Source organism: Aquarana catesbeiana, linkage group LG02 (genome assembly GCF_042186555.1).
Source record: "Aquarana catesbeiana isolate 2022-GZ linkage group LG02, ASM4218655v1, whole genome shotgun sequence".
Classification (NCBI taxonomy): Eukaryota; Metazoa; Chordata; class Amphibia; order Anura; family Ranidae; genus Aquarana; species Aquarana catesbeiana.
In genome coordinates this window covers 357,739,791-357,754,729 of record NC_133325.1, presented here as the reverse complement: position 1 = coordinate 357,754,729, position 14,939 = coordinate 357,739,791, and the positions used below count along the sequence as shown (strand labels likewise).

The window sequence follows — 14,939 nt, the reverse complement described above, 5'->3', positions numbered from 1 at the left end:
AAATGCCTTAGGCCCCTTTCACACTGGAGTGGTTTTCAGGCGGTATTGCGCTAAAAATACCGCCGGAAAACCGCCCCTAAACAGCCTCCGCTGTTTGTTCAGTATGGGCTTTCACACTGAAGCGGTGCGCTCGCAGGACGGTAAAAAAAGTCCTGCGAGCCGCTTCTTTGGAGCGGGGAAGGAGCGGTGTATTCACCGCTCCTAAACCGCTCCTGCCCATTGAAATCAATGGGACAGCGCGGCTATACCGCGGTAATACCGCGGCTATAGCCGCGCTGTACGAGCGGATTTAACCCTTTTTCGGCCGCCAGCGGGGGTTAAAACCGATCCGCTAGCGGCCGAATACCGCTGCAAGAACGACGGTACAGCAGCGCTAAAAATAGCGCTGTTGTACCGCCGACGCCCCCACCGCCCCAGTATGAAAGGGGCCTTAGCGTTATTACAGCGTTTTTACCGCGTTTTAGGAGCGCTAGCGGTAAAATTAATGCACCGCTGCAGGCGCTTTAACAGCATTTTTCAAGCGTTAATGAAGCATGTGTTATTGATGCTATCTTTCTGCCTGCATGTTTATCCTTTGTGAGATCATGTAAAACAAGCAGTGTCTTGTAAAGTAACAAGCAGTGTCTTGTTTTACTTCAAATCTTAATTTTTCTGGAATTAATTCTTTTTTTGGCACTTTAATTTTGTTTTTTTGGTACTTTGATGGTCTGTTTAATCATTCTGACCTTCCCACAATTTCAGTCCTGTTGTTGTAGGTGCTCTCTTTTCTGCTTGCATGTTTACCTTTTTGTGAGATCATGTGACTTTTCTACAGCTCAGGGCGGATTATAGGCGCTATTAAGGCGTTTTTACAGCGTTTTCAATTCATTTCAATAGAGAAGGGCATTTTTGAAGGGCTTTTTTCAAAAGCTGCTCCAAAGATTCTGCTTGCATGACTTTTCTCAACGCCCCGCCAGCGCAGTGCCTCAGTGTGAAAGGGTCCATTGAGATGCATGGGGAGCGTTTTATGAGCTTTTTTAGCGCTAAAACGCTGCAAAAACGCCTTGGTGTGAAAGGGGTCAAAGTGTTACTATACCTACTGATTACCAACAATACAGACCTGATCACGGGTGTGGAAATATGGGGCAATTTAGGTAACAGCGATCACAGGTCAATTGACTTTAGTATAAATCAAACAAATAGGAAACATCAGGGGAATACAAAAACACTGAATTTCAAAAGAGCCAACTTCCCTAAACTACTATCCTTGCTAGAAGATACGAAATAGGATAAAATCTCTGGAACAAAGAACACAGAGGAAAAATGGGTATGTTTTTAGAGCATATTAAATAAGGGTATTAGACAGTGCATCCCAATGGGAAATAAATTTAAAAGAGCTAATAAAAGTCCTGGGTGGCTTAACTCCAACATAAGAATGCATATAAAAGCAAAGGAGAAGGCCTTCAAAAAAATACAAGCCTGAGGGATCACATCAGCATTCTAACTTTACCAACAATGCAACAAGAAATGTAAGGGTGTAATCAGGGTGGCCAAGATAGAACATGAAAGGCACATAGCGGAGGAGAGTAAAAAAAAAAATCCCAAGAAATTCTAAGTACATAAATAGTAAGAAAGGGAGGTCAGATCATATGGGTCCCATGAGGAATGATGAAGGGAATCTTGTTACTAAGGATGGAGAGATGGCAAAGGTTTTGAATTTATTCTTCTCCTCAGTCTTGACGAGGGAATCGGGGGGGCTTCAGTAACCAAAACTGCAATGTTTATCCTCATAACACGTCACAGGAAGCACCCTCATGGCTAACAGAGGACAGAATCAGAAATAGACTTGAAAAACTTAACATTAATAAGTCACCGGGACCAGGTGGCTTGCACCCAAGGGTCCTTAAGGAACTCAGTCAAGTAATTGCCAGACCATTGTTCCTAATTTTTATGAACAGTCTACTGACTGGAATAGTACCAGCTGATTGGAGAAAAGCCAATGTAGCACCAATATTTAAAAAAAGGCCACGATACATCCCTGGGAAATACAGACCAGTTAGCCTAACATCAATTGTATGCAAGTTCTTTGAGGGGATGATAAGGGACTATATACAGGGGGTCCCCGACCTACGAACATCCGACTTACGAACGACCCCTACTTACGAACGGGGCCCGAGTGACGTCACCGCGGCCTTGTCCGGCCTAGTGAAGCCTCCAGGATCCCCGGTCTTTCCTACGAGCGCTGCCCCGCGGAGGTGCACCGCGGCCGGCCTGCCTGGACACAGCATCTATCCATCTCCCTGCTGTGCCATCAGGTGAGCAGCCTGTAACAGCCTGTGAGCAGTACTGTAATATGCTTAATATGCAGTGTACTGTACCTGTTCCTCCTGTCCCTGCCGCCATGTAAAGAGTGAGAGGGGAGAGCTGTGCTCCTCCCCTCTCAGCTCTGACAGAAAATCTAGCAGTGCTAGGAGGTGACAGGGTCAATAAAGGGAACCTGTTACCTCCAATTGCTATCACACAGGGAATTGTTTTCTCCTGTGTGATAGCAATAAAGTTAAGTGAAAAAAAATTTATAAAAAAATAAAAAAAATAAGAAATACAGTATTAATTAAATAAAAAAAAAAAAAAAAAGTAATTAAAAAAAGTAAAGAATAATTAAAATAAAAAAAAAATTATACTGTCTGTATCCTCATTAGATGGATTTAATCTCACTTCCTGACTCTGAGACTGGATTTGTACTTAAAAAAGGTACTGTTCCGACTTACAAACAAATTCGACTTAAGAACAAACCTACAGTCCCTATCTCGTTCGTAACCCGGGGACCCCCTGTACAAGAGTTTAGTAATGACAACGGTATCATTAGCGATCAGCATGGATTCATGAAGAATCATTCTTGCCAAATCAATCTATTAACCTTCTATGAGGAGGTGAGCTGCCATCTAGATAAAGGAAGGCCGTAAAGGTGCTGTATCTGGATTTTGCAAAAGCATTTGATACAGTTCCCCATAAACCTTTACTGTACAAAGTAAGGTCTGTTACCATAGGGCGAGTACATAAATTGAAAACTGGCTACAGGGGCGAGTTCAAAGGGTGGTGGTAAACGGGGAGTACTCGGAATGGTCCGGGGTGGAAAGTGGGGTCCCCTAGGGTTCTGTCCTGGGACCAATCCTATTTAATTCATTCATAAACGACTGGGGGATGGGATAAACAGCTCAATCTCTGTATTTGCGGACAATTCTAAGCTAAGCAGGGCAACAACTTCTCCACAGCATGTGGAAACCTTGCAAGAAGATCTGAACAAATTAATGGGGTGGGCAACTACATGGCAAATGAGGTTTAATGTAGAGAAATGTAAAATAATGCATTTGGGTGGCAAAAACATTAATGCAATCTACTCACTAGGGGGAGAACCTCTGGGGGAATCTAGGATGGAAAAGGACCTGGGGGTCCTGGTAGATCACAGGTATAGCAATGGCATGCAATGCCAAGCTACTGCAAGCAAAGCAAACAATACTGGCATGCATTAAACAGGGGATTAACTCCAGAGATAAAACGATAATTCTCCCACTCAACAAGACTCTGGTCCGGCCGCACCTGGAGTATGCCATCCAGTTCTGGGCACCAGTCCTCAGGAAGGATGTGCTGGAACTGGAGAGAGTCCAGAGAAGGACAACAAAACTAATAAAGGGTCTGGAGAACATTAGTTATGAGGAAAGGTTACGAGCACTGAACTTATTCTCTCTGGAGAAGAGACGCTTAAGAGGGGATATGATTTCAATATACAAATACCGTACTGGTGACCCCACAATAGGGATAAAAATTTTCAGCGAAAGGGAATTTAATAAGACACGCGGCCATTCACTAAAATTAAAAGAAAAGGGGAGCATTGATATTTTCAAAAAAACTATTAGAAAAGCACCTGAACGACCACAAAATACAGGGATATACAATGTAATACTGACATAAAATCACACATACATAGGTTGGACTTGATGGACTTGTGTCTTCTTTCAACCTCGCCTACTATGTAACTCAAAACCAGTATGTAGATCAGGAGTTCGGACTGTGCTCTGTGTATGCTTGTTCTGGCTCAGTCACTGGCAACTGTCATTTTTGCATGGAGTTCAGCAATACAGTCCCTATACTTCTCTTGTTACAGGTTCCCACTGAAACTTTCAGGGTATTTATAAAACAATTGAAGACCGGTGTCTTATCGAATTCAGTCCCCTATCATATAGTGTCCTCCCTGTACTGCGCAGGCGCAGTACGGAGGACAAAAGAGACTCCGAAAGTCTCCGAAGTTCAACAGCTGATCGTCAGCTGTACACGGCGCCTGCGCATTTATTCTTACCCTATGTCCAGGATCATTCCCTACTATCCAAGTGGACATAGAGTTAGAATAAATATTTGCCGAGCGCAGCGAGGCCGTGCCCGAAGCGTGGCGAGCGAAGCGAGCCCGCGAGGGGCCCTCTTACACTGCCATCGCTAACAGGTGCCCGAGCGCCGTGTACAGCTGATGGTCAGCTGATCAACTTCGGGCATTTTCGGCATCTCCTGCTCCTCCGTACTGCGCAGGCGCTGCGCCTGCGCAGTACGAGGCGGACACTATCTGATACGAGGACACTATATGGCAGAACACCGGCCTGTTTCCTGGTGTAATCCTGGTGTGCATTTCAAACAGAGAGGGGGGTTCCCTCTTTTTCTATTTCAGGGCTATCAAGCATCGCCCGGCCGTAAGCACTTGAGCCAGGAGTTTTTTGGAGGTTTTAGAGAAGGAAGGAGGGGGGAGGCCTAAAAGGTACAGTTTAGGGTCAAGTGGCACCCATACGTCAAAGATAAATTGGAGAAGAGATTTTACCATCTGCCAGTAAGGGGTGATCAGTGGGCAGGTCCAGTAGATATGATACAGCGTCCCTACCTCTGCGACAGCATAGGCGATCGGCAGAGGGGTATATAGAATGGAGTAGGTCGGGGGTTTGGTACCAGTGAAGTAAGATCTTGTATGGATTCTCTTTGTATAAAGTACACATATAGCTCTTAGAGGCCTGTGACCAAATGAGCTGCCATGTCTTCAAGGGTATGACCTCGCCCAGGGCCTGCTCCCATTTGCACATATAGGTATGCCGAGGTCCTGTTGGTGACATATCTGTCACCAGGAGTTGGTAGGTAAGCGATATCATAGCTTTGGGGGACGAGCCCTCTAAACATATTCTCTCAAACTCGATCAAGGGGGAGAATTGTAAATTCGATATAAAAGACTGTGCAAAGTGGTGGATTTGTAGGTAACTAAAGAAAGCCTGTCTGGGTAGATTAAAGGCATCTTTCAGATCCTGGAATGATCGTATGCCTCGTTTCCACTGAGCGGATCGGTTCGGGTCGGTACAGTTTGAATGGCATAGAATGGTCTGGTCTATTCTGGTGAGCGTTTCCACTGCAATTGGGACCACAAGGGGCCATACAGGGTTTAGAAAAAATGCCTCAGCATAGCACAGCAGAGGGTTTTCTGTCAGCCAATCAGTGGAATGTATCGTAGCTCCGCCCTAATCAAACTGTTCCATTTTCTATGGCCCCACATCTGAAGCAGGACACTGAATGGAACGGTTCGGTTGTATGGGCCGCTTTCATAATGGAAACACCCAAAATAGCGTACCATACCGAACCGATCCGCTCAGTGGAAACAAGGCATTAGTGTTCTGGTTCTGGTATCCACTAACTGACCGTACCAAATCAAGGCCCTATCCATCCAGAATTTGGACATCTGTGAGGTCAAACTGTCCGGGACATTGGGAGTGAACAGAAAGGAAGTGACTGGGGAAGAAGTGGAGGTGAGCGGGTACATCGATTTAGAGCGTCGCCACAGCGTTTGTACAAGTGCCATTGGCCCTAGCAGATGGGACTTACCGAGTCACATCTGTACTCCAATACTTGGCTATACTGGGAAATGTGAGGCCGCCTTGTTTGCGGGGGGGGGGGGGGGGGGGGGGGGGGGGGGCGCGTATAGTATGGATCTAGCAATCCAATGCCTCTTGTAGTTCCAGAAAAATTTTAGCAGGTCACTTCGAAGAGCACTGGAGTGTGCAGCTGGGATAGGGATAGGGAGTGTCTCGAAGAGGTAAAGGAGTTTGGGCAGGATCGCCATCTTAATGGTCGCCAGATGGCCAAAGAGGGATAACTTTAGGGTTTTCCATTTAGCTAAGGAGATCCTGATAGACGTGTATAGTTGAGGGAAGTTGGCCTTATATAGGGCTTCAAAGGAGGGTGTAAGGTGGACACTGAGATACTTTAGGGTGGATGTCTTCCATGAGTAGTTAAATGATGGGGAAAGGGCCGACAGTGTCGGCGAGGTCATATTGAGAGGGAGGGCTTCAGTCTTGGAGTTGTTAATTTTGTAGCCTGAAAGGGCGCTGTATTGTTCCAATTCTACATGTAAATTCGGGAGGGAGATACGAGGTTTGGTTAGGGTGAGCAGGACGCAAATAAGGAAATCCTAAAGTCCCTAATACTGACTGGGATGCCATGAATATTTGGATTTGGTCTAATATGGGCTGCAAGGGGCTCGATACATAGGGCGTAGAGGAGAGGGGAGAGCGGGCAGCCCTGTCGGGTACCATTAATGATAGGTAGGGTAGAGGAGGTGGCAAACTGAGTCTTGACTAGGGTCGAGGGGGAGGAGTATAGATGGGTGATGGCATGAAGGAAGGGGCCCTTTATACCGGTTCGAAGGGTAGCAAAGAGGAAGGGCCAGCCCAGCCTATCAAAGGCCTTTTCTATGTCTAGGCTTAGAAGCAATGCCTCTGACCTGTTCCTGTTTGCTACCTCCACGAGGTCGATAACTCTCCTGGTATTGTCCCCAGCCTGACGAAGGGGGATAAATCCCACTTGGTCTTTGTGTATCAGTAAAGGCATGAAGTTATTTAACCTATGTGCCAGTAGTTTACTAAAAATGTTTAGGTCTGTATTCAGGAGAGCAATCGGCCTGTAATTAGAGCACAGTGTATGGTCCTTTCCTGGTTTGAGGATCATCGTAAGGAAAGAGGTCTGCATATCTCTCGGAATGGGTGTGTTGGCCATGAAGGAGTTGAACAGGAGGGCGATATAGGGGAGGAGAAGCGGCAGGAAGGTTTTATAGTAGAGGTATGGTAGATCGTCAGGCCCCGGGGCTTTGTTATTCGGGAGGGATTTAATTGTGTCAGTCACCACCCCCACCGAAATAGGGGAGTTAAGGCTGGCCAGGGCAAACAAGATATTTCTAACACACAGCATAGGTCGCACTTATGCCGCGTACACACGATCGTACATTCCGACAACAAAATCCATGGTTTTTTTCCGACGGATGTTGGCTTAAACTTGTCTTGCATACACACGGTCACACAAATGTCTGAAATTCCGAACGTCAAGAACGCGGTGACGTACGAGTCGAGAAAATTGAAGTTCAATAGCCAGTGCAGCTCTTCTGCTGGATTCCGAGCATACGTGGAATTTTGTGCGTTGGAATTGTGTACACACGATCGGAATTTCCGATAACGGATTTTGTTGTCGGAAAATTTGAGATCTCAAATTTTGTTTGTCGGAAATTTTGACGGAAAATGTCCGATGAAGCCTACACAGGGTTGGAATTTCCAACAACAAGCTCCCATCGAACATTTGTTGAAGTAAATTCCGACCATGTGTACGTGGCATTAGAAATACAACCCATTCTGCTACTCCAAGGTATGGTGATACCAAATGTGAGACTTTTTTCAAAGCCTAGCCACATAGAGAGACCAAAAATTAAAGGAGCATCTTTAGGCATTCTGGAGGCATTAATTAATTTCCCGACTACCCATCACATTTTTGGAGTCCCTGGAGTACCAGGACTGTGGAAACACTCACATTTTGGAAAGCAAACATCTAAGAGGCATGGTGAGTCTTTTGAAGACTTCATTTTTTTTTCTCACAATGCTGACATGAGCAGACACTCAGAGAGGGGAGGGGGGAGAGGACAGACACAGGAGACAGAGCGGGGCTGCTGAGCTCTGAAACCGGAGTCAGTACGTGCCTCGTCATACGCAGCCCTGCTCTGTCTCCTGTGTCCTCTCCCCCCTCCCCTCTCTGAGTGTCTGCTCATATCAGCAGATATATATCGGAGTCAGCGTACAGGGGGAGGGTAGAAACTGACAGGATCAGATAGGTATTACGGGTAAAATGGGGCCAAATAACACAGCACAAGCACTGTGCTGTATAACATGCTTTAAGGGAACAGGATTTTTCTTTGTTTTTTTTGGGTTAACAAATGCTTTAAGGCTTTTGAGGGATATAAATTATACATCTAATTTCCTGAGTACAGATGTACTCAGGAAATCATTTTCCTGAGAAATTTCCTGAGTAACATATGTTTGGAGGCCTTGGAGCACCAGGACAGCGGAAACACCCACAAAATGACCACATTTTGGAGAGTAAACACCCACGAGATATTTTTAAATGGCATGGTGAGCTGAACATTTTTGGAAAATTTGGAAAGAAGATGAAATACATTTTTTTTTACACAAAGTTGTCAATTCAATAAGACATTTTTCACACAGCATTGGCATACCTAGAATTTCACCCCGAGCCACATTCTGCTACTCCTCCAGAGTATGGGAATACTACATGTGAAACTTTCAATGTTTGGACTGATTATGTACCAGATATTGTATCACAAATATTAACCAACTGTATCAAATTCAGGGTACTGTAATGTTCACCTCTGTATGTGTGGTCAGGGAATACAGCTTAGTATAGTATCAGCTATAGCAGCCCGTTTCTATAAGCCAAGCAAGTCTAGCCTACTGGTATGTGGCTGCTCCCAGTAATGGCATGTTTACTGACCAGGAAGTACAGGAGACTGAAGGAAGAAAAAAAGCATTGTGGTTCCAGGAGTGCAGTTGTCCATAAGGGATGTCAGTTTAGGCAGCAAGCAGAGACAAGGTCAACAGGCAAACTATTGGTCCAGAAAGTAGGGAGAAATATGTGCACTGCGCTCGTGTGGCGGTCAGGAACACTGTCCTGGCTGCACAGGCTCTGGTAACACTGTAATCAAGGACACTGTTGCTGGCTGCACGGACTCTGGTATGGCTAGCAAGATCGGGAACATTGTTGCTGGCTGCACTGGTCTAGCGACATTGTCACTGGTGTGGAAGCAATCAGGAACACTGTTGATAACTTACACTGGTTTGGTGACATGGAGATTGCTGTGGCAGTGATAAGTAACACGGTTGCTGGATGACATTGGTCTAGTAGCATTGGGACTGGTGTGGCGACGATCAGGAATTAAAAGATAACTTTAACTTCATGACAATTTTGCTTTCAATTAGATTCATTAAACCTTCAAGAATAAAGCAAGCATATTTACCAACATTAATCAAAGTCGTTTTTTTTTTCCTACTTTATACAACACACCAACTACAAGTAAAAAATGTGCAGAACGTGGCTGGACCCACAATGTCCTTAGTTCAGGGCTTGACAAATTTGCTTAGAATCTAGGAGCCAGCTGAAAAAAGTTAGGGGCCAGATTTTTAAATCCTCTGCCCAGCGCCCAGAACTGCATGTCTGGGGCATTGGGCAATAAGAATTGCCCATGCCTGATGCCAAGCGAAAAAAGAACAATATTTAAAAAAAAATGAAAAAAATCTACTTTTGTTTTGTTTGTTATAAGATTTTGCAAATAAGTTTTTTTTCTCCTTCACAGATGTGCTCTGGTAGGCTGCACTAATGGGCACTGATGAGGTGGCACTAATGGGCTGCACTGATGAGGCGGCATTGAGGTTGGAATTGATGGGCACTGAAAGGTGGCACTGATAGGCACCAATAGGCAGCACTGAGATGCCACTGACAGGTGGCACTAATGGGCACTGACAGGTGGCACTAACGGGCAGCATTGACAAGTGGCACTGGTTGGCACTGGCAGGTGGCAATGGTTGGCACTCACAGATGACACTAATTGGCATTGGCAGGTGGCATCAATTGGCATTGGCAGGTGGCACTAATTGGCACTGGCAGGTTTCACAGCCGATAGTGTAACTGTGTGAAACTGAATGCTCTCTGCAGCGCCGCTGTGTGTGAAACTGTATAGAGAGAGAGAAAGAGAGAGAGGAGCAGACAAATTCAGCGTGATGTCGGAGGTGGGCAGGACCCGGGGTGGGCGGGATCCCAGCAGCTATCCAGCCAATGATTGGGCTGTTTAAGAAAGAGGTGGGGCCACATACACGTAGTGGCCCGCCCAGATCCCATCCCATTGGCTGCTGTTGGATAGCTGGGTCCCGCCCACCCCCAACATCCAACCTCAATTTTGACAGCTCCTCTCTCTCTCCATACAGTTTCACACACCACAGCGCTGCTCTGCCAACAGAGTGTGGAGAAGGGAGGAGGAACTTCTCGCCATGTCAGCGGCTGCTGCGCCGCTCTCTTCCTGCTCCATCCCCACTACCGGCGCTAATCACGTTACCAGACAGTGCTCTGTGTCTGGAGGACCTACGAGGCCCGCGAAGCGCCTTCACTTTCCCGACCAAGACCCCACAGCCCGCCCTGTAGCAGAGGCACCCGTCACTGACAAAAACCCAGGCCTCAGGGCACAATTTCTAGTTGCAACGGCGACCTGGCACCTGGGATTTGCCGAGCCTAGCCTTAGTTGTACAATTCAAGCAGGCTGTTAAGGCTCTAAATGCTTTGCAGATTATTTTAAGGGTTAAGACATACAAGTGAAACATAAGTGAACAGAAACACATTTCTGTTGCTCACCCAATACCACTGATAAAGCACGTGATACCCAATACATTTCTAAGAACGTATCAGGCTGTCATTAATGTGAAGAGCATCAGTAAGCATCAACATTCCCTGAACAATGCAAGTGTTGTGCTTCAGTTTCCAGTAATGTACAGCTGTATATCCAAAATTAAGAATCAAATTTGGCAATTCTCATTGCTGAGCTGCTATATACTTCCCATTTGTAGGATGGAGCTCCCATAATTCTGTAGATTATATTCTTAACTAGTACTGTGCAAGAGTCCATACTACTTAATTATCCAACAAGTTATTTTAGGTAAATAATTTTAATAAGAAAACTAATTGGTAGAGAGAAGCATGAGACAAGGCAAATAAATACATAAACACACCACTAGCTCAAATTTTTGAGATAACACTCCCACTCAAAAGTAAATGAACTACTATAGATACTACTAGCGATGGGTGTAATCTGTCAGCGTGGAGCAATAGATGGCTTTGGCAAAATATATAAATTCATACCTGTTTAGCAGTTTCTTCAGAATTTTGCTTTAAATAATCCTCCAGTTCCTGCTTTTCTTTTAAGCTTTTCTCAGATTGGTCATTTGCTTGTCTCAGCATTACTTGCAGTTTTTTAACCTGTGAACAAGACCATTACTATAAAAGATTTTTACAAAACTAGTCAGTAACACTTTTCAGGTACCATAACAGCCAACATCCTGTAAAGGAATGTGATGTAAATAATAATAATAGTAATCTGAAAATGTCTATTTTCTTATGTGTATACATATTTTTCTCCTTACTCATTATATAAGTATACAGATTTGCTCTGTTCCTATATTTTCTCAAGATGGCGTGTACCCCCTACCTCCCACACATCAAAAGAACGCGGAACTGAAGATAAGACCAAAGAGAACCAAACCTCGTTATGAAAATTATCCATCTTCTTTTCTATCTTAACCAATGAGATGTACCTATTAGACTAACATAGCAATGACGTATTTGTGTGTATAAAACATTAACACCGCCTTGAATAAATCAGAAGTGTAATGAGTTGGCAATTCTGAGCGTGTCTCAGAGTGTTTACTTTTATATGCATGCATATCCACACTTTTCAAATTAGAGACAGCAGCAGATAACCTTGAGCTCGATTGAAGCTCTTAAATCATTACCATAACAGATGGTGCCGAAACCCGGGACCTCAGGCTACAGTCGAAGTTATACCGCGACAAGCATTCGGGCGTTAACTGATTAATGAGAGTGGGGTTTGCGCAGCCCTAACAGTACCGGTGAGTTGATTTATATTCTTACCATTGTACGACTCTCTTATCTTTCGGTTGACGGCTGGATTCTGTCGGTATGCTGAGACTGTCTTAGAGGCAGGTATTTCCTCGCCTGAGGTTGTTTTAACGAACCTGCTGATGGGTTTCTGCTGACTGTATTTTTTGTTCACTGTCTGCCATTCTTTGGGCTGCGAAACTCAGCAGTCTAAGGGTGCTACATGTGTGAATGGGTAGTCTCATCGCCAGATGAGCTTTCGGCCTCTGGCATGAGATTGTTTCCCGTGTGGCAAACGTTATGGACGGGTTACTCTAGGTTCGACGAACCTTTGAGGGGAATTTCAGCTGCTGGCTTTGCAGCCTGGAGTGCTACATGTGAGAATGGGTAGTCTCATCTCCAGATGAGCTTTCGGCCTCTGAGATGAGATTGTTTCCCTTGTAGCAAAACGTCTATAAACGTGTTTATTTTGCAAGGTGGTCTGCCCTTGTGGTTATTTTAGCCTGCTGAAATTTTGCAGTTCGAAGAGTGGCAGGTGTAATGTCCTGTCGTGATTGTATTTGTGGTTTATTGTTTGTTATACATGAGAGGGGGGGGGACTGGTGAAAGTCAGAGAAGGAGGCTACCCGAAGGATCTGTTGGGTCACAAGCCGTTGCTCCCTACTACCCCTGACGTGCTTGTACTGAGATTAAACGTACATTACCCGGTGACAGGGGGGTTTGGGCAGCCCCTCGAAGTGATAGAACAGAGAGCCAGGGAGGAGGGTTATCAAACCATTAGTTGTCCTCATTCCCCCTTCAAACCGTCAGCCGAGACTGCGGCAGACGAACAAAAAAAAAAAAAAAAAAAACAGAGTTAGAGACCTTGGTTACGTCTTAGGAGGCCCTGAGAGAGGAGGGGGAGATGGGTCAGAACAACTCTAAACCGGAGAAAGGAATTTGTTGATAAGAACGCTGAGAAAAATATTAACTCCTTGGTTGTATGTATTCCCCTCTCAAGCCGTTAGCCGAGAAACAGAAAGTGATATTGCAAAGAAGATGTTGAAATAGTTAACAAAGTTGAAAGAAGTGGCGAAAGTTATGTTGCTGAAGAGACAGGGAGAAAAATCCTGTGTGATAAAGAAAATTGGATAAAGGAAGTTAAGAAAGATGGCGATTGTATTATGTATGTGTATCACAGAGCTGATGATATGTTGGAACTTGAAACAAAGGAGGGGAGGGACAGCACTGCCCTCCGTCTAACAACCACTCCTTTCTCACCACCCAAGCACAACCTACTGTGACAACTCAGCCCGGCGGCCATCTTAGTGCACCCATGCCTTCACTTTCTACCCAGTCCAGTGCACTTCCTGCCGGCGGCCATCTTGGTACACCCAGTAAGCTTAAACAGCCTGTACTTAGCCCTCCCTGTTTTAAACCAAGATGGTTCATACCACACACCTGTCTTCCCCAATACGGGAGCATCACATTCCCAAGCCGGATATGTTAATGATGAAGAAGCATCTGAGTGGGAAGCCCGACAGCAGGCAGCAAGGCCACCCACTGATTTAACCCCCAATCCGGCTCCAGACTCTCAGTTCCGAGAGGATCTCAAACACATGCTGGCAACCGTAAAGAACAGTGCCCCTTGCCAGCCCTTGCCCCAACAACAGTCTCGGTTACCAGAAGGGGCACCAGTGATGTATGTCGCTTTTACTCTATCACAAGCAGCGGCCTTAGTGACAAGTCTGCCTGACCCAGAGAAGCAGCCAATTCCCTTCTACCACAGGATAGTGCAGATACAAGAAACTTACTCAGCTGCCTGGAGAGACTTGATCAGCCTATGCCAAATCAAAGCAGGATATGTCTTTTGGCCAGTCATGCAGATGGCCTTCAATGATGCCTGCCTGACAAGTGCCACTTCCTACACCTCAGGCGTGGAGTTCTGTGCACAACTCCACGACTGGGCAAAGGAGAAGTTGACGGATCAGAAGACCACAATCCAAGATATTACCCAAGATAAAGGGGAGTCTGTGAAGAAGTATCATGCTAGACTCATAAAGGCACACACACACATGTTATCAACTGCTTTTGTTTCAGGGCTCAGAGAGGATATCAGAAAAGGCCTGATGGTGGCCCGCCCTGAATACCATTCAATGAAAATGTCTGATTTATTGTTGGTGGCCAGAGGTATAGAAAATCAAAAAGGTAAAAAACCAACGCCCCTCATGGTAACCCATGACGAAGATCCCACCTACACTCGTCCACCACCACTGCCCAATACCAGGGAAAGGATCACCTGTTACAACTGTGGGAAACGGGGCCACATAAAGAAAGAATGCAGAGCCCCAAGATGTCCCAGACGAGGCAGGGAACCCTATGCAGGGCAACGGGGACATGAACCACCACGCCCCAACTCTCACTAGGAAATGGGCAAACCCGTGTCACCCCTTATGGCAGTGTCCTCAAGTGGAACTGGGGGACCCTTAGCAAAAGTCACGTTACCCATACAAGGAAAACCTACCACCTTTCTACGGATACAGCCAGAAGCGTGTTGAGGGCTGTGGACCTGCCTGATAATTCTTTCCTTTCCACTATTGATGTTTCCTGCGTAGGAATGGATGGGGTGCCCCGCTCCAGTCCACTTCCTGATTTGCTTGCCAGATTTGTGGTGTCCTCTACATGTCCCTTGAATCTACTAGGAGCTGATGTGTTGTCCAGACTACAGGCCTCAATCAGGACACGCCTGAAGGGGGGGTGAAGTTACATACTCCCCTATCTTTAGAAGACTCATCTGCTTTGTGTTCTCAGCCTCTCCTGATGACACTTAATGAAGAAAAAACTTCAAGTTCAATACTGCAGGAAGTACTTGACAGAATCCCTGCGTGCCTATGGTCCACAGGACCGGAAGACAACGGTCACTTAAAGGTGCCACCAGTTTCAGTCAAGCTAAAAGAGGGCGC

At 45.6% G+C, this 14,939-nt stretch overlaps 1 protein-coding gene across 2 annotated transcripts in view; it reads right to left on the bottom strand.

Annotated features, from left to right (window-relative positions):
* RABEP1 (rabaptin, RAB GTPase binding effector protein 1) overlaps positions 1-14,939 on the bottom strand; it is a 123,273-nt gene that overhangs the window by 23,209 nt on the left and 85,125 nt on the right. For both annotated transcript variants that reach the window (XM_073615019.1, XM_073615020.1), the window contains exon 11: positions 11,242-11,358. In XM_073615019.1, coding sequence (XP_073471120.1) covers positions 11,242-11,358 — 117 coding nt within the window. The remainder of the gene's footprint in view (positions 1-11,241; positions 11,359-14,939) is intronic.